Source organism: Phyllobates terribilis, unplaced genomic scaffold, assembly GCF_046119375.1.
Source record: "Phyllobates terribilis strain yellow unplaced genomic scaffold, ASM4611937v1 Scaffold_5__5_contigs__length_657084704, whole genome shotgun sequence".
Lineage (NCBI taxonomy): Eukaryota > Metazoa > Chordata > Amphibia > Anura > Dendrobatidae > Phyllobates > Phyllobates terribilis.
In genome coordinates, this window is record NW_027362765.1 from 480,927,002 (window position 1) to 480,952,380 (window position 25,379).

Genomic DNA, 25,379 nt, shown 5'->3' on the forward strand with positions numbered 1-25,379 from the left:
TGCGATGTGCCTACCCGGTGGAATTCAACTCTGCACATGTTGCAGCGACTGTGGCAGCACCGACAAGCCCTGGTGCAATACGTTCTGACGTATAGCCTGGGCCAACGAGATTCAGAGGTGGGGCAAATCACGCTGGAGGAGTGGTCTCAGATCAGGGACCTATGCACCCTTCTGCACAGTTTTGAAATGGCGACGAAGATGTTTAGTGCTGACGATGCCATTATCAGCATGACTATTCCGGTGATTTACATGCTGGAGCACATGTTAAACAGAATTCGGAGTCAGGTGGTGGCACAAGAGGAGGTGGAGGAAGTAGAGGAGGAGGAGTTGTATGCGGAAGGGCTAACATCTGCAAGGTCCAGACGGTCGGCAGCACCAAGGCGGCAGGCATGTGAGGGTGAGGGAGATGGTTTTACCAGGGCGCATGGTAGCAGCCAAACTAGTGAGGAAGGTGCAGGAGCCCAGGAAGAAGTGGAGGACGAACTGATGGAAGACTCATCAGATGAGGGAGACCTTGATCACATTTCTGTTGTGCGAGGTTGGGGGGAGAGGACAGAGGAAGGAAGCATGATTGTTACCTCGCCACCAACACAACAGGGACTTGGTGCTCCTGGATGCGCAACACACATGAGTGCCTTCTTGCTGCACTACCTGCAACATGACCCTCGAATTGTGAGAATTAGAAATAATCCTGACTACTGGGTTGCCACACTGTTAGATCCCCGGTACAAAAGTAAATTTGCAGAAATTATTCCTGCCATAGAAAGGGATGCACGCATGCAGGAGTATCAGCAGAGACTGTTGCAGAATCTTACATGTGCTTTTCCACAAAATACCAGTGGTGCACGTAGTGAATCTCACAGTTCCAACTTGCCAACCGTGGGACCGTCAAGTGTTCAGCACTCAAACCGTAACAGAACCACAGTATCTGCTGGTAACATCAATTTTGCGGAATCATTTCACCACTTTTTTAGCCCATCCTTTGCAAGGCCACAGGAGACAAGAAGTCTGACACATAGTCAACGCCTAGAGACGATGGTACAGGAGTATCTCCAAGTAAACATTGAAGCCACGACTGTGTCACTGGACCCTTGCTCTTTTTGGGCTTCCAATCTGGATAAATGGCCGGAGCTAGCCACTTACGCCTTGGAGATCTTGTCATGCCCCGCAGCCAGCGTTCTGTCTGAACGTGTGTTCAGCGCTGCTGGTGGTGTGCTGACAGATAAGCGCACGCGGCTCTCCACTGATAATGTAGACAGACTCACGTTCATAAAGATGAACAAATCATGGATCCGAAACGACTTTTCTACCCCTGTGTCATCCTGGGGAGAGTAAAAGCTTGATGATTGGTTAAAATCACCCTACCAACCGTTTTAAGCTTTCAAATTACTAATCATGTTTATCTGTATCTTGACTGGAAAATAATTTGGGCTTTGTAGCAGTGTGCAGCACTGATCCTATTAGGCCATCTATACTAAAGCTTCACCAGATTTAAAATTAAAAATAATTTTTAGCTGCATCTAGCCCGGAAAATAATTTTGGGGCTCCGAGATGCGCAAGGCACATAAGTGCCTTCTTGCTGCACTACCTGCAGCATGACCCTCATATTGTCAGAATTCGAAGTAATCATGACTACTGGGTTGCCACACTCTTAGATCCCCCAAACTTTTCGATCAACCTTTTCATTTTAATAAAGACCAAAAAAATGGTCATTTTTGAAATTATAAGCATTAGCAGGTTGTTAGAAACTGAAATCAAACAGTTTTCAACTCAAAACTTTATTCTAGGTGATGTTACATTTTCACATAGGACCCCTTGTTCGAAAGGAGCTTCTGAACTCTCTCGTCCATTGAATTTGTCAGGTTTTGGATGGTTTCTGCTTCAATTGTTTTGCATGAGGACAGAATACCCTCCCAGAGCTGTTGCTTAGATGTGAACTGCCTCCCGCCATCATAGACACTCCTTTTAATGATGCTCCAAAGGTTCTGAATGGGGTAGAGGTCAGGGGAGCATCGGGGTCACACCATAAGTTTGTCCCCTTTTATGCCCATATCAGCCAGAGATGCAGATGTTTTATGTGCAGCATGAGATGGTGCATTATCATGCAGAAAAATGATCTTGCTGTGAAATACACGGTTCTTCTTCTTGAACCATGGCAGGAAGTGCTGTTTGAGAAAATCCACATACATTATGGAGTTCATCTTTAGCGCCTTCAGGGATCCTAAAGGGGCCGACAATCTCTCTCCCCATGATTCCAGCCCAAAACACTACTCCACCTCCTCCTTGTTGGCGCTGTAGCCGTGTTTGCGTGGGGTGTCCATCAACCAGCCATCCTCCACTCCATCCATCTGGACCATCGAGCGCTGCACCGCACTCATCCGTGAACAAAACAGTTTTGAAATCAGTCTTCATGTAATGTTTGGCCCACTGGAGCCGTTTCTGCTTGTGTGAAGTGGATAGAGGAGGTCGACAGGATGGCGCATGCACAGCTGCAAACCTCTGAACGACCCTGCATCTTGTTGTTCGGGGGACGTTGGAGGCACAAGCAGCTTCAAAAACTTGTCTGCTGCTATGACAAGGCTTTTTTGCCGCTGCTCTTTCAACCTGACGTAATTGCCTGTAGGAAAGAGTCCTCAATTTGCCCTTATCAGCACGCACACGTGTGTACTGTGAATCAGCTACATACTTCTTGATTGCCAGGACACTTCATCCTGATCATCGCACAATGTTGATTGTAGTCATGCCTTGACCTAAACACTCCACAATTTGTTGCTTCTCAGCAGCCGACACATCCTTTTTCTTTCCCATTTTGGCAGAAAATGTAGGCTGCTTAATAATGTGAGAGAGCCTTCTTAAGTAGTCTTGCCTTTCATTGGACACACCTGCCAAACTAATTAGCACAGGTGTCTGCAATTGCTTACAGTGATATAAAGAGCCCTGACACACATCACCATCAATGAGTTTAACTGACAAACAAACAAATTCTTCCCTTATCACTCCTAAACACTTTTTGTATAATAATTTGGAACGCAGTGTACATGTGCTTTTCCACAAAACACCAGTGGTTCACGTAGTGAATCTTACAGTTCTAACTTGCCAACCGTGGTCTGTATGGAGTTGTTCAATAAAGGGCCCAAAATTAAGATAACATAGATGGGAGAGGTCTCTATGAATAGGAATTCCTAAGTATTTGATACCCTGTGAGGGCCAGGCAAAGGGAAAGTTGGACTGGATGGAATCCTATATGGATTTGGGGAGGGAGACATCGAGGGCCTCAGACTTCGCTGCATTGATTTTAAAATTTTACCATGTAACAAAGTGATCTATTTCAGCCATAACAGCATGGATGGATATATGTGATTGAGTGATATATACTAGGACATCATCAGCAAATAGAGAGCACTTGTACTCGGTGCCTCCCACCTCAATCCACCTAATATTGGGGTTATGGCGAATTGATGAGAGCAGGTGCTCCGTCACTAGGATGTATAAGAGAGGGGACAGAGGACATCACTGCCTTGTCCCATTGGTGATTGTGAAAGGTGATGAAAATGTTCTGACGCACCCCCTGGGCCTTGGGACACCCGGAGCCGGACCCTTTTTGGTGGATGCTGGTGGTTGTAGTCTTCGTGGCGGCGACCCAGTTCTGTGGCTCAGGGCGGTCAAACCAGTGGCGGAACTATTTATGTGGTTTTCATGTTTAAATGTCCGACTACGCCACCCGTGGATTGCGGTCAGAGTGAACCGCCGCTACAGGGCAGACCACTGAGGCTGGTGTTGTGGGTGCAGCAGAGCGTAGCATAACTCCCCACGGGAGGAGTATAGCCTCAGGGCAGTGTATGCGGAGGATGGGGGTGATGGTGCAGGGCAGCAGCAGTAACGACACGGAGTCAGTGATGCAGTTCAGGGCCTTTACTCACAGTTCTTATTATCCAGACCACGTCTGCAGGTAACGGCTGCCCACGTCGTACTGTGCTCACCAGGTGAGGGGCTCAGACAACTCCCAGATAACTTTGGAGCACTTCACAGGACCCCCTTTGTGTGTCCTTTGTCTGGCCTTTCTTACCAACACTTCTGTCCGGCTGCCTCGGGCCTCCTCTTGGTAAACTTGGCGCCAGTTTCCCTGACCCTATGTGGTGCCTTCCTAGCGGGTGTAGCGATGGGCTGCGCCACATAAAATGTCAGAGCCTCCGGTTTCTAGCTGAGGGTCGTTTCCTGCCTCCACTAGTTCGGGGACCGGTCTCCCCCTTTGGCCTGACCCCTCCACGCAGGTGGATTCGGGCGTGCGGTGGCGACTCGCCCGTCCGCACGCCTGGGATCCCTTCATTCCTCGTTCCTGGAGCCTTCTCCGCTCCTCTTCCTTCCTTCTCCCTCTTCCAGGCCTGGGCCTCTGTTACTAGGCCCGCCTCCGGAGCAGAGCTCATGCAGAGCCCCTGCTCCCTGCCACTTCTGATCAGACTTCTCTGCACTGAACTAAGATGGTGCCCACCTTTTATACTCCCTTCTCAATGCACCCAGGAACTGCTTCCTCCCTGCTCCTACACTACAGGGTTCCCCTTCCTCAGTGTTCCCTCCCCCACTCCAGCCAGGGACAGGGACTGTCGTGCCCATCTCAGGGGCATATTGGTCGCCCTGCCCCACGGCAATGTGGTGTAATGCATGCAGGTGTCGGGTCCTGATCCACACTCCATCCTTACCTGAGAGTGAGATATCACACCTCTGGGTGAGGTGCAATACGTCTTTAGCAACCGAGCCCTCAGGGTGCTACAGTTCCATTTATCTTCAGCCTAGGTGACGTATTGCGATACAGGGCCGTGATTTTGGCTATAAAAGGGTCCCCTAGACCCCTACCCCAAGCTTTTTAAGAGAATCATATATGGCGTGCCAGGAGACTCTATGGAATGCTTTCTCAGCATCCAACGAGAGTATCTAATTACAAATTTTTAACTGCATCTAGCCCAGGAAATACTTTGTGCCTAGTAGCAGTGTCTGCTAGTAAGCGGATTATCCCGGCTGTTAAGCAAGCTGCACCACCTGTAGTTTAGACACTTAATTTTTTCAAAGGAAATGCTTCGGGACCATGGGATACTTAGTGAAGAGCATCAGGAGGCACCCCAAGGCATAGGGGCTGGGACTGGCAGTAGGATGCCTTGCGGTGGACAGCCGAGCTCGATCCTTATAAAAGCTTTTTAACTGCAGCAGCTTTAGTGGACGCTACTGGAGCTGGAATTACCGCGGCTGCTGGCATGAGACTTGCCCTCCAATAGATCCTTGTAAATGGATTTAAAGTGTATTCATTCAAATTAGAGAGACAATTTAAATTAAAAAGCTTAGAGCTGCCTCCACCACAGGGGGGCTCGCTCGACCCACCAGCGGACAGGCACCAGTATTGGGAGAGGGGGGCTGGCCGTCAGGGTTCACCGCGGCTCTGGCACAAACCCGGCGACACGGAGGTGGCACGGGCAGGAGCGGACTGGCCGTGTCGGCTTCTCACTTTTTGGATTTTAGAAGGGCATGACATGCCAATATCTGTGTCTCCCCCTCCTTTTACTCCTCCACCTCTTTTATTTTCGCATGACTATATGTACTTGTAACTTTTCCATGTGTTAGTTATGTCTTCTGAGCAGTTTGTCAGCTTTTGGACACCTTTGAACGTGTTTTCTATGTGTTTCTATGTGTTTTTGTTTGCCTGCCATTGGTTTTAACGGTGTTCGAAGGTGTTCGACGAACAGTTCGACGAACAGTTCGGCGAACACACGGGTGTTCGACGAACCGAACCGAACTCGAACACTACGGGGGTGGCTCAACACTAGTTACTACTTTATTAACCGTATCACTCAGATATCCACATAAAGCCACACATGGACTGTGCTTTAACAATGTTTGTATTCAATAAAAGACTGTGTGGGGACTCAAACCTGACCAATATTTGCGCATCAGGCAACAGCTCTTCCCTTTGAGCTATTCAGCTCTTTGGACAGCTCTGTGCTATTCCAGCTACCAGTATCTGTTGGTTCTGATTAGCTTTACCTGTTATTTCCTGATTGGACATCTTATTTAAATCTGGCCTTGCACTTCCTTCCTTGTGAGATTAATGAGCTTCCCGCCTTTAGTCCAGCTCTCTCACCTGCTGCTTCTCTATATTGTACTGCTGTTTCTCATGTACGACCTTGAGCTTCCCACTGACAATGCTACCTGCTGCTCCTTTACATATTACTGCTGTTCCTGTGTTCCGACCTCTGGATTCCCACTGACTACACTACTTGTCTGTGCTACCTCTAGTGGTTACAATAATAAGACTCCATTCCAGACTGAATCATTACAGATTGCCTAATTGTTTTGAAATGTGGTCCTGTGCTCCCAGCTGGGAATGAAGCAAGTCCAGTGCTACTCTACTCCAGTCGCAAGCACCACCATTGTCCTGACCTTGAAGGTAGAGCTACTACACGTGCAGGGAAACTCTCCCAAACTTGCCGAGCGTTGTGTTCTGGTGTTGTGGGATGTGTGAGGACGCAGGACGCTGTTGTGTCTGGTACTGAGCAGTGGTGGGATTATGTTCAGTCTGCTGCGAAGCTAGCAAGGAGTGGTTGTCTGGGGATGATTGGGAGGTAATCAACCCTGCTCAGTCCTTTGCTGTTTATTACAGTTTGCAGTTCCCTATGTGTTTGGTGGTGAGTGATGCTAGCATTAGGTTTTGCTATCTTTTCAGGGATTTTCTCAATTTCTCCTCTGGTTTCACTTCCTGGGGTTCTTGCAGAGGCACTCACCTGGTCCTTGATTAGGCATCAGCCGCGTCACCAGATTCCAGCGGTTCGGCGACATGGGCCTTGGAAGGGCCCTGCCAAAGTCCCCCAACCATTTACTGAGAGTTGGGTGAAGAGTATTCCTGGCCCTTAAGGGCTCGCCTAGCTGGGCAGCTTGTGATAAATGCGTCTGTGGCTGCGACTTTTCTGGATTAGTGCCAGTCTTGCTGTATCCCTCTGCAAAGTGCATAACACTAATATAATCCCAGAGTTTCCTGCTAGTACTACTTAATTATTGAAAACATTTTTGGTTTGTCACTTTCTATGGAGAAGCAGTATTCTTTGAAGGTAATGACAACATACTCCTTTTTGTATTCCCTTTAGGGCTACCAACAGCACAATGTTTGAAGTGAACTGATGCATTGCAACATAAATACACTTACTTTTCAGACCTTAAGTTGGTTAGTTTGCCATTAAAAGAGAATTATTCTACATGACATATTGGAAATGTTAAGACAACCATGAGTCAACCCCTTTGTATTTTTTTTTCTTAAATTTATTCACAGGCTGTTGACGAAGCACAGTTGTCAATAGTTCACACAAGTTGATAGAAATAGGACATGATGAGAGATACTTTTAAAATTTATTTCAGGCTGATTTGCTCGATTCAATTTGGTCCTAAGTGAAAGTCCTTTGATTACTGTGGAAAAAAAACATTTATTATGCTTTGACCCCAAAGCATACTAAACATAGTGCAAGAAAGGTGGTAAAACACATTATGAACATACAGTAGATGATAAGACTTACCACACTCACATGGAGTCTACTGCTCTTCTGACCTCTGTGGGCTTCATCCACATTGTTGACAAATAACAATTTTCAGGAAAAACAATGTATATGAATCATGGCACTTCCCCATTTTCTTTGAATTCTTATTGCCAGGTCTTAAAAACCTGCCAATTTTTTTGAATATGCCTTTAATCTTTTCAGCAGAAATCATTTATTTTTTAAATTGACCTACCTGTATGAGGCTATGTTTTATGTGGTACAATTTGTAATATTTTTTTGCCTTTTTAGGGGGTACATATACATTAATTTTCTTTGCAACACAAATAAAAAAAACTATTTTTGTTTTCGTTTTTTTATTTTATTTTTTGTGTTCTTGTTTCGCACCAAATTAACTGCTAAATTGATTCTTCAGGTTATTACGGTCATGTCATACCTAACTTGTGTAGGTCTTTTGTCTATTTGTTATATGTAGATAATAAAATGTATTTTATAGAAAAAGAAAATGTTTTTATATTTTCTGTCCTGATTTCTTTTTATTTAATATTACTTTTTTATCCTTTGCAGATGTTTTATATTTGTTTTTACTTTTTACTGTCCCTTCTCCCAAACAGATGAACTAATACACAGTAATTCTGCTACGACAGCAGAGGCCCAGCAAAAAACTTCAGTGACAAAACTTCATTGCAAAGTGCTCATTGATCACTATGTAGCTAGCAAAAGAGAAGACAGAAGCGGGGATAACCCACTTCTGTCTTCTCCACGGGGCCCCGGCTGTGTATGAAAGCTAGAAACTGGACCTGCATGTGCTAGATAGCAGGAGCTTTAACCTCGTGTCATAAATTTACAATGGTGCAGGGTTAAAGACTAGGATCAAGTGCAGTAAATTTATGGTGCTTGGTTATTATTTGGTTAAAACATCACTATTTATAAATCCATTAAAAAACACTGGCCCCGATTCATTAAGATTAGAGTGTTATGCGCCAGTCTTATTTTATAGAGTTTTGAAGTAAGATGCACCAAATTCATGAAGACACAAGCGCTTCTTAATGAAATTGGCATAACTTTACTGCTTGAGAAATACCATCTTTTTAATGGATTTTTAAATAAAGATTAAAAAATTTAAAGAAGAACTGGAAGTGTCATGATTCCCCTCCATTTTTTAATAAACATACATTATATTCAAATTTCTGACGCCCTCACCATTCCATGTGCTGCCTCAACACTGGTCTTTGGCAACAATGCAGAAAATAAATAATATATTTCTCAGAAATGCTAGTATTCTACACACATAAGCTTATTTTGAAAGTCCATCTGAAAGTTTAGTTAGATATCAACTAAATATATGTTCACTTACAAGCGAGAACATTTTTAAAGATAGTTAAACAATCGGAGTACAATGAATAATTGAAAGTTACATATTATGTATGCAATAGTAAAGTTTAATTTTGTCAAAATTGGAGAGGTCCTTCAAACATAATGAGATCTAAAGTAACATGTAGCTACATTTTGTCTGCATTAAACATGTTGGATAATGAAACTTCATCTGTTGAAATTCCTAATGTCGTTTTAGACTACGGATAGAGACACTGGGAACTACAGCACCAATAGTTATAAACTGATTGTGCCCACGATTAAGGATGGGAAAGAAGGCTTTGTAATCGAATTCTATTCTGGAGTCATCAAAACTGCAATGCTTTTCAAGAACATGAGAAGGTCTTATTTCAAATTCGAAGTTATTGCAACAGACGATTATGGAAAGGGCTTAAGCAGCAAGGCCGATGTCATTGTAAGTACAAGTATATTCAGAACTTATGACTACCTGACTACTAACTAACTTGACTACTTTTTTAAAATGAAGCAGCTGAATTAATGTGGTGTTCCATTTTTTTATATACTTAAAGTATCTGTCTATTACTGGACAATTTTTCATTAATGGGTCCACGAAGGTGAAATAAATACATAAAGTGATGATCCTCCTGGGCTAGCTCAGCTTCCATGTAATCCATTGGGGCTAGTTCTGTTAGTTCTGTAGCTAATCAGTCACTGTTGATTGGCTACAGCATCACATTTCATCAAAGTGGAAACAGTCTGGGAGGTGGATATTGTTTTGTTCTCACCTCCCTAAACCCATTAATAAAAGGTTGTTTAATAGTGGACAACCCCTAAGAAGGTGTTAGAGAGTATAAAAACATGCCTACTTTCATACAAAACCAGTGCAACATTTCCCCATAGGTTTTACCTATTATTACTGCCAAGTTTCATTGAATTGAATGTGGTTGAACTGCATATGGAGGTGTCATTGTTTCTCGCAGAAATCATCTTTGTTTCTTTTGCTGTCATTTGTAACTATTTTAAAAGAAATGTATTACATATATTATTTTGAGATAATTAAAGAAACCTGTCATATAAGATTAATCTGCAGGTTAATAGCATTATGAAGGTTTCTGCCGCTTGTACTGAAAATGCAGAACCTGGGAGAAAATAAACTTTATTTATCCTGGGAACCGCCAGCTTTCAGTCTTACAGGCTTGCCTGGTTCACTGCAAAGACAGCTGTCAATTAGTCCCTGGCCATGCTTACTGCTGCTTCTCTCAATACTGTGAGCAGCGACTATAATTGCTTCAGATTATTTTTTAAATATACCTGTAACATAAAAACTTGCTTTTAAAGAGGTGGTCTAAAATACAAATTAATTTTCATCCCAAATGCTTATCTATTTAATGCCATAATCTAAACAATTTTCTAATATACTTTAATTAAAAATGATCTGTCCTTCCTTATATAACTGCTTTTCTTTTTTTTTCCTCTTTCATTTTTGATCAAGCTTTGTTTGAGAATCCCAGTGCATGCTGGGATACTCAAACAAAGTGTCATCAGGGGGCAGAGGCTGTGGTCACTGCCCCAGCCTCTGACCCCTCCCTGAAACGACGAATCATCAGTGACCTTCGTTTCAGGGGCTGGGTTTGATCGATGTGCACAAATGCAGTGTGCTCTCCCTCAGGCTCAGATCAGTAATAACAAATCGGGCAACAGAGTGCAGTGTCAGTGTTTATTGTAAGACAAATACCCAGCACGGCCCCCGCAAGTGAGTTCACATTGCACAGTGACAGAGCCGGGGCAAGCTCAGCTCCTGAAATGAAGATCACTGATGACGCTTCATTTCAGGATGGCTGCGGCATTAAGCATGCACTGGGTTTCTCAAATAAATTGTCATCAAGCAGAAGGTAGGAAGAAGAAAAAAAAGAAAAGCAGTTAGATAGTGTAGTTAGGTAAGGATCAGGAAATTTTAATTCAAGGATATTAGATAATAGTTTAGATCATGGCAAATAGATAGACATTTAGGATGAAAATGAATTTGTATTTCGGACCACCCCTTTAACAATCGGTCATCATTTTATGATTACCCATTTTCATTAAAGAGCTTGTGTCTTTTAGTTTTGTGCCAGTGTTTCTAGGAAACAGCCAATGTTGCTGATAAGCAACATCATAAGGTCACTGAAATTCTAGAATTATCAAACAATGTTAATGGGCCATACATGGACTGAAATTGAGTTTATCAGACAACCCTTTTAAGTGCTTAAATTAATTGAGTCTTGTATTGATAATGATGCTGATATCTTTAAAACCTCTGGTTATTTTTTCTTTATTCAGCCTACTACAATGCCTGCAAGGCATTTAAATAATGAGCGGGTTTAAGAAATGTCTAGTAATTACATTGAGCACTGTGTACTTTACAAAAAAAGTCAAGAAACTAAAACACTATAATAATTCAGATACAGATGCCAAAATACTGAATTGAAAGTTTTTAGAATCCAGAACTTCTGAAGTTTAGGAAATATATGACCTCAAATACTTATTTCACTAGTCCAAAGAAATGACAAAGAGTCAAAAGCATTATGCTGTAATAAATATTCAAATCCTATGCTAACACAACTTTCAGACATTTTCCACTTCTGAAACATGCATGGATTAGGTCGTCATTTGTAAATCTTACACAGCCTTTCAAGATGGAAAACCTATTATTACTTTTCAAATCCGGAGCTCTCAGAATAACTTAACTTTTAGGTTAAAAAGCAATTTTGTTTTGTACCATGACAGCACATCATGTGTTACCTAACTGAGGGCTGCTTGTCGTAGCCATTGATCCTATTCCGAGGAATAGAGACTGACGTTCTTGAAGTCCATCTTTCTAAAGGGAGTTTGAAGTCACTGCGTGTAAAGTTAAACTTTTGAACAAAAATGAAATGTTATTGCTCGGTCTCTTTCATGTACTGTAAATGGAAATAGTTATGGAGAATTTAAAACAAACATGATATTTTTAAGATGGAAAGTTAACTAACTGATTTCACAACTGCTGAACATCCAATCATGATGTGTCTAACGTGGTACATATTGATATAAGAATTACTTATTCAGCTTCTAATTTTATTTTTTCAACAAAAGAAACTAAGCGGCTTCGGTCTGTACTGTTATTCTAATTTAAGCACAGAAGCCTTTTGTAAGTCATAAATATAATCCATTAGGTTTTAGAAATTTAACTATACTTGTGTTCTGTTGTAAATGTGTAGCAAAAACAAAAATAAATTATTATATGAATTAGGGCTCTTGCAAATCTCCATGCAAATCAATCCGAGCATGAACAACTAATGTACGGACTAGCCCTGGGTCTCCCAACCCGAGCATGACAGCTTCATAGAAATATATAAAGCTGTGACACTCAGGTTGGAAGACTCGCGGCCAGACCATGAATAAAACTTTTCCCCAAATTCAGATTCCAATTATTTAAAATTTTAGGGGATACAATTTGTACAAGTCAAACAAAATAGAAGCCAGTCAGCTGTCGTTTTGCTGGAGTCTGGGACTGAGGAATGTGTTCAAAAAGTAATAAACTTATACAATTACATTTCTTTAGTCTTTTCTTGCCACTCCACTTTCTTCTTCTGATAGACTCCACTTCATTCTTCTCCAGTCCAGCCTTATTTTTCGGTGGGCTGCCAGAAGGCATTGCTGCTAACTAAGCCTACCTAACCACATGTAGTATGATGCATTACACTTGACCATGTGGGGTACAGTACACTTCATTGACAGACTACTGGAACCTAGTCAGCAATGTTGCTGGTGCAAACCAGATGTGAGGAGTGAAGGAAGGCTGGACCAGAGAAGAAGAATGAGCAATCTATCATAAAAAAAACAAAGAATGGCAAAGATGCTAAAGATAGATTAGAGGTGATTATACAAGTTTACTAATTTTTTTAACTCCATCATGGCAGATTCCATTTGCACCAAATTTATTCGATGTGGATTGATTCTCCCTATTGAATTGAGCGAATCAAATTTCAAGAGATTCGCTCAACTCCTCATGCAACCTATGATATCTTGTGCATGAATCTTTACATCAAAAACCAAGATAAAAGGAGCAACAAATTCTAGATATGTCCCTAAAAATTCCACCTCAAAAAAACCTAAAAGTTTTACATTAGTCACAGTTTGCTGTCTCTAGTGTTTACCATGCTGGTCAGCTTAGGCTCATGGCATCATGACTTCCGGTAGTATAAAAAGCCATCTATATATTCATGATGCAGAAAATCTTTCAATGACTTGTGCTGTTCAATTCAATATGGGGTTTCCAAGATTTTTCTATTGATGACTTACCCATAGAGTAGGTCATCAATATCAGTTTGGTGAGACTCTGATGTTTGGTACCCTCATGATAAGCTGGTTTTAGTTTTCACAGTTCTGAACACTGATTAGTGGCCTTTTTGGAGTTCTGAAACTCCACTCCCAATCACTGCAATATCCAAGAACAGCCACTACATAGTGTACTGAGTTATGGTGTTCCGGCTCTGTACAATGTGTACATCTGAAAGCCATGGGAGCTGCAAACCGTTGATCGATGGAGGATCCAGGTAACGGAACGCCATCTATCTGATTAATGAACCATACAAATAATAGGCCATCAATGTGAAACTCTTGTAAAACCACTTTAAGGTTTGTTGTATCATGCTATGTAATATGTTATTTGTCAAGTTAACGTCAAGTTAGACTTCTTACCATGCCACAATGCAGTAAGATATTGTCATCCAATAAAGAGGAAGCGCTCCATAGCAAAAATCATGAAAAGCACACACATAAGCTAAGCAAACAATACTGTACTTAAAGCTTTGTTTATTCTGCTACTCTTACTTCCAGCAGCTGTGTTTGGTAAGAAAACAGCAAGGCTCCTTAGTTCCTACAGTTCTGGGCAGAAATGAGAAATCATTAGATTATGGCATTGCCCAATAGAGAAAAGAGAAATAATTTTAACCTTTTGGTAGTAATTGGATCATTCGCTTGAAGATCTACTTGATTTTCTTCTCAATATCTTTTCAGGTTTCTGTGGTCAACCAGTTGGATATGCAAGTTATCGTTTCAAATGTTCCTCCCACAGTTATGGAAGGAAATATAGATGATCTTATAAGGTAATGAAGAGATTTGTTTTCTTCTTTACTTTGCAATGGCTAACTGTCTTATTTATGTCTGTGAGCATACAGTATGCTAATGTTTCACGCCAGAGAAAAATGTAAAGTGAATCTTCAACAGCACAACTTGTAAAAACATGAACCGTTGTGTTCTGCAATACTACGATAAGAGAAGCACAACTTGGCATTTATTCTGCACCGGCAATTGCTGTGCTCTTTCTGCTGTTTACATTGCTGGACAGCTCATTGTGGGGAGGCATGTAGTTGATGTACGGGCTAAAATATCTGTTATTTATTGAAATATAGAGTTGATAGGACATGTCATAAAACCCTCATCATGGAGACCTAATCAATGGAATTCCCACTAAAGCTGAGACTGGAGTTACGTTAATCCCAACCACTGCACTTGAGCTCTGGGTACATTTGTGAATGAGATACTGTATATGAGTGGCTAAAGAACATCTCCAACAAGAGTCCCTATATTTCTTCTCATCAAGTATAACCAATAATTACTTAATACTCTCAAGTTTCATCACAGGGAGCTGTAGCCATTTTCTACCTGCATAATGAAGGGAAGAAGTACTTATAATGCTGTTTATTATCAGCATTCTTGTAAGAATATGCTTTCTTTATTAAAAGAAAGCCATGAATATTGAAATTTGAAATTGAAATTTCCGAAGACCATATCTAATGATTTTTTTATATTTTCATTCCAAACTTAACCCACCTTATATGCACTAAGAAAATCACTTATGGTATCTAAATTGCTAACTATTGCTAAGTATAAATGTAATTCTTTCTGTTGAGTTTTCTGGTAATTGTGAATCTTTGGTCAAATTCTGTGTGTTTATTTTAAATACAGTATTTTATATTATAGAACTGAGCCTGGTAATCTTGACAGGTCTAGCTGTTATTGTTGGGAAGTAGCAAAAAGCCATACATGTCACCAATTGTGTCAACTGCAGGGAAAATATAGCTTTACATGGTGTCTATTTAAATTTATTGCTGATCATGTAATAATTGGACAGGCTGAGTCCAAGAGAGCTACTGTCTGCTGGCAAATTACTGCTGAAGACATCCATATACCCTAATAGAAAATCCCTTTAAAACCTTGTGGCAATATAAAGGAAACTAAGCTCTTGCACTGAAATACTGTTAGAATCCTCCTGTTTGTTTCTTCCATATTGTGTTTTGCGGTCACGTGACCATCTGCCTATATATTCCAGCTCCGCCCTTTTGGCTTTGCTGGACTTCAGTGTTGTTTGACTGTTTTGCTAGCCAAGTGCTTCTGTGCCTATCTCAGTTTGTTTGCTTGGTCCTTCTGGGACCTCTAGTACCTCTTTGTCAGTTTATCTTTTTGTGTTCTGCAACAATCTTCTCTGTTCAGGAGGTGTCCCATTTTTGTTCCAGTCCTTAGTTCTTTTAGGGACTCCTTCCTTTATGCTATAGGTCTTCGTTCAGACTAGCCGAGGACTAAGGCAGGTCTATTCACAAGGAATAGGCAGCCGCTACATCGTAGGGATTAGGCTTAGTCTTACTGTAGGGATAGCTTTCCCCTTTCTTTCCTTAGTACTTGTTGCAGATCATCATAACAGTAAGTCCAGCCAAAAAAAAAACTAAAAGGAAAGAAATTCGGGGATCAGTATGGCTTTCGTCCAGGATTTGGCTCTATGCCTGCAGGGATTGTCTCTGGAGGTGGCCGAGCTCCAGCAACACGTGTTCTGGAGCGCATTTTGTGGAACCCAAGGTAGGACTGCCTGATGTTTTGTATGGTAAACAGCAAGATTTTTTTTCCTTTAAAAATGCTTGTTTGTTATATTTTCATTTGAGACCAAATTCCTTAAGGAAGAGAATCGCAGAGCATTGGTTTTATTATGTTACTTTTGCGCAATGAACCACAAGGGTGGGCCTTTTCTCTCCAACCTAATGATCCATACTTAAGGTCGGAAGATGATTTTTTTTCTGCTATGGGTTTATTATATGACGATCCTGATCGAATCTCATCTGCTGAGGCAGAACTAAGGCTTTTGAATCAGGTGTCAGGTCATGTTGAAAATTATTGCACACGCTTCAGAGGATGGGCTTCTGAAGTCAAATGGAATGATCCTGCTCTGAAATGTCTGTTTCTTGCTGGTCTGAGTGAAAGGGTTAAGGATTTGCTAATTGCATTCCCTGCACCTGAGACTCTGCAGGATGCCATGCAATTAGCTATTCGTGTGGACAGGAGGCTGAGATCTAGGCAGAATGAGGTAAAGACTCCTGTAATGCCAGGTCCTAGTCCCCAGAAAATTTGCACAGACGGCGGAGAACTGACGGAGGTTGGGGCGATGTCGCTCCGCTCTCAGGAAAGAGACCAGAGGTTCGCCGAAGGATTGTGTCTTTATTGTGGTAAAGCTGACCATTTGATTAAGTATGGTGAGCTTCGTTTGAGTAAAGAAAAAAAAAGGTCACGTACGCCCGTATAGCTTGTTTTCACTCTGCAGGAGTATTTCTTTCAGGGAGTACTACTTTGCAGGAAAATTTGATTGAATTTCAGGTATTTGTGGATTGTGGTTCAACACTTAATGTGATTGATAAAGGGTTTTTGGAAAAACTTAAATTGAAATCCAAACCTTTGTCATCACCTATTTCTGTGATTGCAATTGATAACACTCCCTCGAAATGTATTACAAGGTTGCTGCATTTCCCCTCACTATCAATTGACTTCACCAAGAAATTTTGCACTTGGTTGTATTAGATAATTTACCCTCTCCGGTCGTTCTAGGATTGCCTTGGTTAAAACTGCACAATCCTTTGCTGGACTGGTCTACTAATATGATAAAGTCTTGGAGTCCGAAGTGCTATGATAAATGTTGTAATGGTCGCATTGCGGCTGTGGAAAAAGGGGAATTACCTGTAACTATTCAGGATTTTTGGAGGGTTTTTCAGAAGAGGAGTCGCAAGTTTTACCTCCTCATAGGGACTATGATTGCGCCATTGAGTTTTTTCCAGGAGCTACTCTTCCCAAGAGTCACTTGTTTAATCTGACTACCTATGAAAGAAAGGCCTTGGAGGAGTACAAACAGACTAACCTGGCTGCTGGTCACATTAGACCTTCTAAGTCGCCGGTGGCAGTTGGATTTTTCATTGTTAAAAAAAAGGACGGGGGTTTACGTCCATGTCTGGATTTTCGTGAAATTAATAAGATTACTGTACGCAATTCCTACCCATTGCCGTTAATTCCTGACTTGTTTAACCAGTTAGTGGGGGCCAAGTGGTTCTCTAAGATTGATCTACGCGGGGCATACAATTTGTTACGAGTGAAGAAGGGTGATGAATGGAAAACTGATTTTAACCCTCCGATAGGTCATTTTGAGAATCTGGTGATGCCGTTTGGTCTTACCAATGCACCTGCATTTTTTCAGCACCTTATTAATGACATCCTGAGACCTTTGATTGGTAAGAATATGGTTGTGTATTTAGATGACATTTTGATTTATTTGCCAGATCTGGAGTCCCATTGGCAGAGTGTACGTGAAGTTTTGCAGTTATTGAGTGATAATTCACTCTTTGCTAAGCGGGAGAAATGTGAGTTCGCTGTGCAGAAAATTAGTTTTTTGGGCTGCATTGTCTCCAGCGAGGGCTTTGAGATGGACCCGGTGAAGGTTCAGGTTGTGCAGGAATGGCCTAGACCTATTGGTTTGAAATCTATACAGAGATTTTTGGGTTTTACCAATTATTACAGGAAATTCATTAAGAATTTTTCTGTAATTGTTAAACCTCTAACCGATTCACCAGGAATGGTGCAAATACGGCCCAGTGGACTACTGAGGCCATTGAAGCGTTTTAGTATCTCAAAGAGAGGTTCAGTTCTGCCCCTATCCTTATGCAGCCTAATGAGACCAAGCCTTTTTTGGTCGAGATCGATGCTTCATCGGTTGGGTTCGGAGCAGTTTTGTCTCAGGAGAACAGGGATGGAGTACATCCTTGTGCCTTCTTTTCAAAAAATTTTTCGGTAACCGGACTGAATTATGATTTTGGAAATTGGGAGTTGCTGGCTATTAAACTCGCATTTGAACATTGGCATCATTTTTTGGAATGCGCTAAATTTCCTATTCAGGTTTTCACAGATCATAAGAATTTGATCTATCTGGATGCTGCCAAGCACTTTAATGCCCGTCAAGCTAGGTGAGCACTTTTTTTTTTCTCGGTTTCATTTTTCTGTTATCTATATCCCTGGTACTAAGAATGTTAAAGCCGATGTTTTATCTCGCATTTTACAGAAAGGAGTTTTGGTGGCGGCATTGGACTCCATTTTGGAGAATGGGATTCAGAAAGCTCAAGATGATGCTCCATCTAACACTCCCCATGGGAGGTTGTTTGTGCCTAGAACCTTTGTGGAGTGTCATGAGTCTTGGTTGACTTATCAGTCGCAGTTTTTGGTGGCCTGGATGGCAGAAAGAAGTCATCAAGTGGGTGCGTCAATGTACTGTGTGTGCAAGGTCAAAGGCTTGACATACTCCTGCTGCGGGGTTGCTTTGACCTCTGGAGGTTCCTAGTGCACCCTGGATGCATCTCACAATGGATTTTATTACTGATCTGCCTTTGTCCGAGGGTTTTACTGTCATCTGGGTGGTCGTGGACCATTTTAGTAAGATGTGTCATTTGTTTCCATTCATTAAGTTGCCCTGTGCCAAAACACTCGCTAAGGCATTTGTTAAGGAGATTGTCAAGCTTCATGGCGTTCCCACGGATATTGTTTCTGATAGAGGACCTCAGTTTGTGGCTCTCTTTTGGTGTGCTTTTTGTGACAGGTTGGGAGTCATTTTCGTCTGGGTATTATCCTGAGTCTAATGGACAGACTGAAAGAAAGAACCAGGATGTAGAACAGTTTTTGTGCTGTTTTGTGGCGGACAATCAAGAGGTGTGGTCTAAGTTTCTTCCTCTCGCAGAATCATGCATCCTCCTCAGCTGGGTGTTCTCCTTTTTTTTGTTGTACTGGGAGACATCCGTCTTTTGGTTCATTCTCCAAATTGGGGCTGGCAGTGCCGGAGGAGGAGAATTTTTCCGGTGATTTGGAGAGAGTTTGGACTAATGTACATTGCAACCTTCAAGAGGCTAACAAGAAGTCCAAGAAGTATTTCGACAGGAAACGTAAGGAGGTTTTGTTTTCTGTGGGTGATATGGTATGGTTGGTCTCATGGAACTTGTGGTTGCGGAAACCCTCTAAAAAACTGGGTGCTAAGTTTGTGGGTCCTTTTAAAGTGCTTCAGGTTGTTAACCCGTCTGCGGTTAGGTTGGATGTCCCTACTACTTGGAAGAATAATCCTGTGTTTCATGTTTCCTTGTTGAAAAAGGCTGATGTATCAGATAGGGATGCCACTGTCACTGTTCCTCCTGTGGTGGAAGACGGCGGCGAATATGAAATTTCTCATATCTTGAATTCTAGATGGCATAGAAGGAGAGTACAGTATCTCGTCTCCTGGAAGGGTTTCGGTCCCGAAGATAACGCCTGGGTAAGGGGGGATGATGTCTCTGCTCCTAGGCTTGTTAGAGGTTTCCACAAGAGGTTTCTGGATAGGCACGGGCCTGGAGGATCCGGAGGATCATCATAAAAGAGGGGGTACTGTTAGAACCCTTCTGTTTGTTTCTTCCATCTTGTGTTTTGTGGTCATGTGACCATCTGCCTATATATTCCAGCTCTGCCCTTTTGGCTGTGCTGGACTTCAGTGTTGTATGACTGTTTTGATAGCCAGGTGCTTCTATGCCTATCTCAGTTTGTTTGCTTGGTCCTTCTGGGATCTCTAGTACCTTTTTGTCAGTTTATCTTTTTGTGTTCGGCAACAATCTTCTCTGTTCAGGAGGTGTCCCATTTTTGTTCAAGTCCTTAGTTCTTTTGGGGACTCCTTCCTTTATGCTATAGGTCTTCGTTCAGACTAGCCGAGGACTAAGGCGGGTCTATTCGAAAGGAGCAGGCAGCCTGCTACATCATAGGGATTAAGCTTAGTCTTTCTGTAGGGATAGCTTTCCCCTTTCTTTCCTTAGTACTTGTTGCAGATCATAACAAATACTAGGTATTTTGTTAATATGGATAGAGACACTGATGAGCTATAAAGTCAATACATACTAAAGTGTAGACTATTGATTTGGCACCTGTCAAGGGTCGGGACATATTGTGCAACAGGAGAGCTGCACCAAGGAGCAATGAAAGAAGATGATTTGGTTGTATCAATCATAATTTCTTGTAGATATCTGGATCCTTGCGCACTTACCTGGGAAAATTAAGGACTTACTGTGGGAAATAGGCAAGCTTGGAGGCAGTGCCATGATGGATCCTGGCATCCATGTGGATGTTGCTTCTACAGACATCACCTAACCATTGTTTGTAATTCAAGTACACCCTATTCATTACAATAGTATTTTATCATTTGTTTTGATATGGTCTCCAATCTCACCAGATCTCAATCAAATCAAGTATTTGTGGGTTCTGTGAAAAAAGCAAATCTGAACTATCTAAGAACCTATGGGATCTTCTGCTAACGTCTTGCTGCCAGATATCACAGGATGTCTTCAGAGATCTAGTATAGTCCAAGCCTCAATAGGTCAGAGTGATTTTGGCACCACAACATTAGGACAGTGGCTTTAATGCTACATCTGACTATTGTATTCGTGTGTTCTTATTAGATACCAACTACACTCATTTTGAGCAATCATGTTTTAAAAAAACAAATCTGTCTTCCACTTATAAAACCTGAGAATTTATTATCTGGTTAGACATATGTGTTTTTAAGAGTTAACTTGAGAAACTTGAAGGCTTCTCTGATTCGTGCACACATAGTGTAAGTTATATGTCATTGTGGTGTAAACGTCTACAGAATTACTACACGTAAATGCATCGATAAAATATATCTCTACTGGATTTTCACTGTTAGCTATTTCAAAACTGCTTTAATTTATTATAAAAGCAGGTGTGCATATTAAACAAACATCTGTGTGTTAGTCTAGAGCTGCAGGAGGTGAATTAAGTCACAGTCCTGCTTTCCATACATCAACCTAATCTCTGCACAGCTGTAAAGTGATAACTGTGTCCAACTAGGTATTTCTGCAACCCTGCAAAATAATGTAATACTGGTATGTATTCAACATCAACTACAGCATATGCCTCTATATATATATATATATATATATATATATATATATATATATATATATATATATATATTTATATATAGATATATATATATATAGACAGTATATATGAAAATAAAAAATTAGAGGGGATATTAATTTTTAACAACCAAGGGCTGAAACAAGTGATGCCTAAATATAGGGAGGTGTCCAAATATTTAACATTGCATTATGTGTTTTCATTTTATACATGATTCTATAATGAGTGTCACAGCCCAGAAGGGTTTTATTTACCCCTTTACAGCCCATGACGTATTAATACGCATCTGTGCCCTGGGACTTAAGAGCCTGACCCGTATTAGTACGTCATGGCGATCGCGCGCGCACATAGGCTGTGCGGGCGCAATCACCGCCGGGTGTCAGCTGATTGTCACAGCTGACACCCGGTACTATGTGCAGGGAGTGGTCCCGCACCGCTCCCGGCACATTATCCCCCACAATGCTGCGATCTAAGTCGATCGCAGCATTGCGGTGGCTAAGGGGAGGTGACCGCAATACTCACCTCCTCTTCCGGCCTCCAGCGCTGTCTGCCGCGGCTTCCCGGGAGTTGCCATGACGACCCGATGTCGTCATGACAACATCCGGGTCACCAGACAGCAGGAAGATTGTTTGCTCCTGTGCAGTGAATGAGCAAACAATCGTCTCGCTGTGCAGCACTGACTGCCTGCATAGCACAGGGATGGTGCTACATCCCTGTGCTATGCAGGCGATCAGAATAAAAACAAGTGAAAGTCCCAGAGTGGGACAAAGTAAAAAAGTGTAAAAACTCTCAGAAAGTGAAAAAAAAAATAAAAAAAATTGTAAAAATATTTAAAAAAAAATAAAAAAATAATCCACCAAAAATAAAAATATAATGTACCCATCAATAAATATTATGAAAAAAAAACAAACAATAAAAGTACACATATTTGGTATCGCCGCGTCCGGAACGACCCGACCTATAAAACTGTCCCACTAGTTAACCCCTTCAGTGAACACGGTAAAAAAGTAAAATAAAAAAGGAAGCAAAAAGCAATGCTTTATCATCATTCTGCCAAACAAAAAATGGAATAACACGCGATCAAAAAGACGAATATAAATAAAAATGGTACCGCTGAAAACGTCATCTTGTCCCGCAAAAAACAAGCTACGATACAGCTCCATCATCTGAAAAATCAAAAAGTTATAGCTCTCAGAAAAAAGCAATGCTTAAAAATTATTTTTTCTATAAAATGGCTTTTATTGTGTAAAAGCGCCAAAACATAGAAAAACAATATAAATGTGGTACCGCTGTAAACGTACTGACCCGAAGAATAAAGCTACCTTATCAATTTTACCACACGCGGAGTAGAATAAAAAAAAAAAAAAAAACAATTCCTGAATTGTTGGTCTTTGTTTATTCTGCCTCCCAAAAGCTGGAATAGAAAGCGATCAAAAAATGACACGTGCCTGAAAATGGCACCCAATAAAAACGTCAACTTGTCCCGCAAAAAACAAGCCATCACATGACTCTGTCGGCCAAAATATGGAAAAATTATAGCTCTCAAAATATGGCGATGCAAAAACTAGATTTTACAAAATATGTGTCTTTTAGTGTGTGACAGCTGTCATAAAAACCCGATATGATTCTGGTATCTCTGTAGTCGCACCGACCCGAAGAATAAGGTCGTCTAATCACTTATACCACACGAGGAACGGCGTAAAAAATAAACGCAAGGGCTGGGATTGGGGTTAGGGTTGTGCTAATGTTAGGGTTGGGGTCAGGGTTGGGCTAGGGTAGGGTTAGGGTTGGGGTTTTAAGGTTGGTTTTTTTTTTTATAAAAAAAAATTAAAAAATGACGATATGGCAACTAGTGTTGAACGCAAGTGCTCGCTACTTGAGTTTGCATCGGGTGCTCGGGTATGCATTGAGTATCGCGGGTGCTCGAGTCTCCGCCCCATATGCTTCGCGGCCAAAAAAACCTTGCGGGGATTGTCTGCCATGCTCGAGCGATCCCCGCATGTTTCTTTTGGGGTGTCTAATAACCGTGAAACATGCAGGCGGGGACTCGAGCATTTCACTTGAGCACCCGTCATACATGGTGCAAACCTGAGTACCCGATGCAAACTCAAGTAGCGAGCACTTGCGCTCAATACTAATGGCAACTTATTCAATATGATGACCTAATGTCATCAAGTTCTGTGTCGTACCTCTGGGTTCAAAATGTTCACTATACCCCTTGATAAAATCCTTGAGGGGTGTAGTTTCCAAAATGGGGTCACTTGTGGGGGGTTTCAACTATTTAGGCACATCAGGGGCTCTTCAAATGCAACATGGCGTCCGCTCTCGATTCCAGCCAATTTTGCATTCAAAAAGTCACACAGTGCTCCTTCTCTTCTGAACTCTGCCGTGCGCCCAAACACTGTATTTTCCCAACATATGGGGTATTGGCGTACTCAGGAGAAATTGCACAAGAGTGTTTGGGGTCCATTTTCTCCTCTTACCCTTGTGAAAGTAAAAAATTTGGGGCTAAAACATCATTGTTGTGGAAAAAGTTTGATTTTTTTATTTTCACGGCTCCATGGTATAAACTCCTGTAAAGGACTTGGGGGTTCAGGGTGCTCACCACACATCTAGATACGTTCCCTGAGGGGTCTAGTTTCCAAAATGGTGTTACTTGTGGGGGGTTTACACTGTTTAGGCACATCAGGGGCACATCCGCTAATTATTCAAGCAAATTTTACATTCAAAAAGTCAAATGGCACTCCTTCCCTTCCGAACCCTGCCGCGCGCCCAAACAGTGGTTTTCCCACACATATGGGGTATCTGCTTACTCAGGAGAAATTGCACAACAAATTTCATGGTGCAATTTCTTCTGTTACCCTTATGAAAATGCAAAAGTGGGGGCTGAAAAACATTTTTGTGGGAAAAATGTGAAAATTTTATTTTTACGGCTCAATGTTATAAACTTCTGTGAAGCACCTGGGGGTTCAAGGTGCTCACCACACAGCTAGATAAGTTCCCTGAGGGGTCTAGTTTCCAAAATGGTGTCACTTGTGGGGGGTTTCCACTGTTTAGGCACATCAGGAGCTCTCCAAATGCAACATGGCGTCCGCTAATTATTAAAGCAAATTTTACATTCAAAAGTTTAATGGCGCTCCTTCCCTTCCGAACCCTGCCGTGCGCCCAAACAGTGGTTTTCCCACACATATGGGGTATCTGCTTACTCAGGAGAAATTTCACAACAAATTTTGGGGTCCATTACCCCTGCGAAAATAAAAAAATTGGGTCTAAAGTAACATTTTTGTGAAAAAAGTTAAATGTTAATTTTTTTCTTCCACATTCCAAAAATTCCTGTGAAGCACCTGAAGGGTTAATAAAGTTCTTAAATGTGTTTTTTAGCACCTTGAGGGGTGCAGTTTTTAGAATGTTGTCACTTTTGGGTATTTTCTGTCATAAAGACCCCTCAAAGTGACTTAAAATATGATGTGGTCCCTAAAAATATGGTTTTGTAAATTTTTTTGGAAAAATTAGAAATCGCTGGTCAAATTTTAACCATTATAGCTCCCCAATAAAAAAAATTTAGGTTCCAAAATTGTGCTGATGTAAAGTAGACATGTGGGAAATGTTATTTATTAACTATTTTGTGTAACATATCTCTCTGATTTAAGGGCATAAAAATTCAAATTTGGAAAATTGCAAAATTTTCTAAATTTTTGCCAAATTTCCATTTTTTTCACAAATAAACGCAAGTGATATTTAAGAAATTTTACCACAATCATGAAGTACAATATGTCTCAAAAAAACATTCTCAGAATCAGGGGGATCCGTTGAAGCATTCCAGAGTAATTACCTCATAAAATGACAGTGGTCAGAATTGTAAAAATTGGCCTGGTCATTAACGTGCAAACCACCTTGGGTTGTAAAGGGGTTAATGGACAGTGCCACCCGCCATGTGATTGAGAGCCAGTTTCTTGTCCAGCAAAATTAATTTGATAGGCCCCATTGATGAAGTAGTTCCAATGCTGTGTACCACCATGTCATCAACTTGGAATCATTTTTTTGAATTTTAATACACTTAGAAAAACTATGCGCATGTGGCAAGATATTTTTTTTCAAGATATTTTATTTCTTCTTTTAAAAGTATCAGTTTTAGCCCTGCATTCCAGGAAGAAATGTAAGAGGTGTTGTTGTGGTTGCATATAGAGATAATTGTGTGCACATGTTTGAAAACTTATGTTTGGTTTTATTAATTTTGTTGAT

General features: G+C 41.3%; 1 protein-coding gene across 1 annotated transcript in view; it reads left to right on the top strand.

Annotated features, from left to right (window-relative positions):
- The window catches only part of PCDH15 (protocadherin related 15), a 2,836,044-nt gene that overhangs the window by 2,546,794 nt on the left and 263,871 nt on the right, over positions 1-25,379 (top strand). The window contains exons 27-28 of the mRNA XM_073685487.1: positions 9,103-9,318; positions 13,902-13,990. Of these exons, the coding sequence (XP_073541588.1) occupies positions 9,103-9,318; positions 13,902-13,990 (305 nt within the window). The remainder of the gene's footprint in view (positions 1-9,102; positions 9,319-13,901; positions 13,991-25,379) is intronic.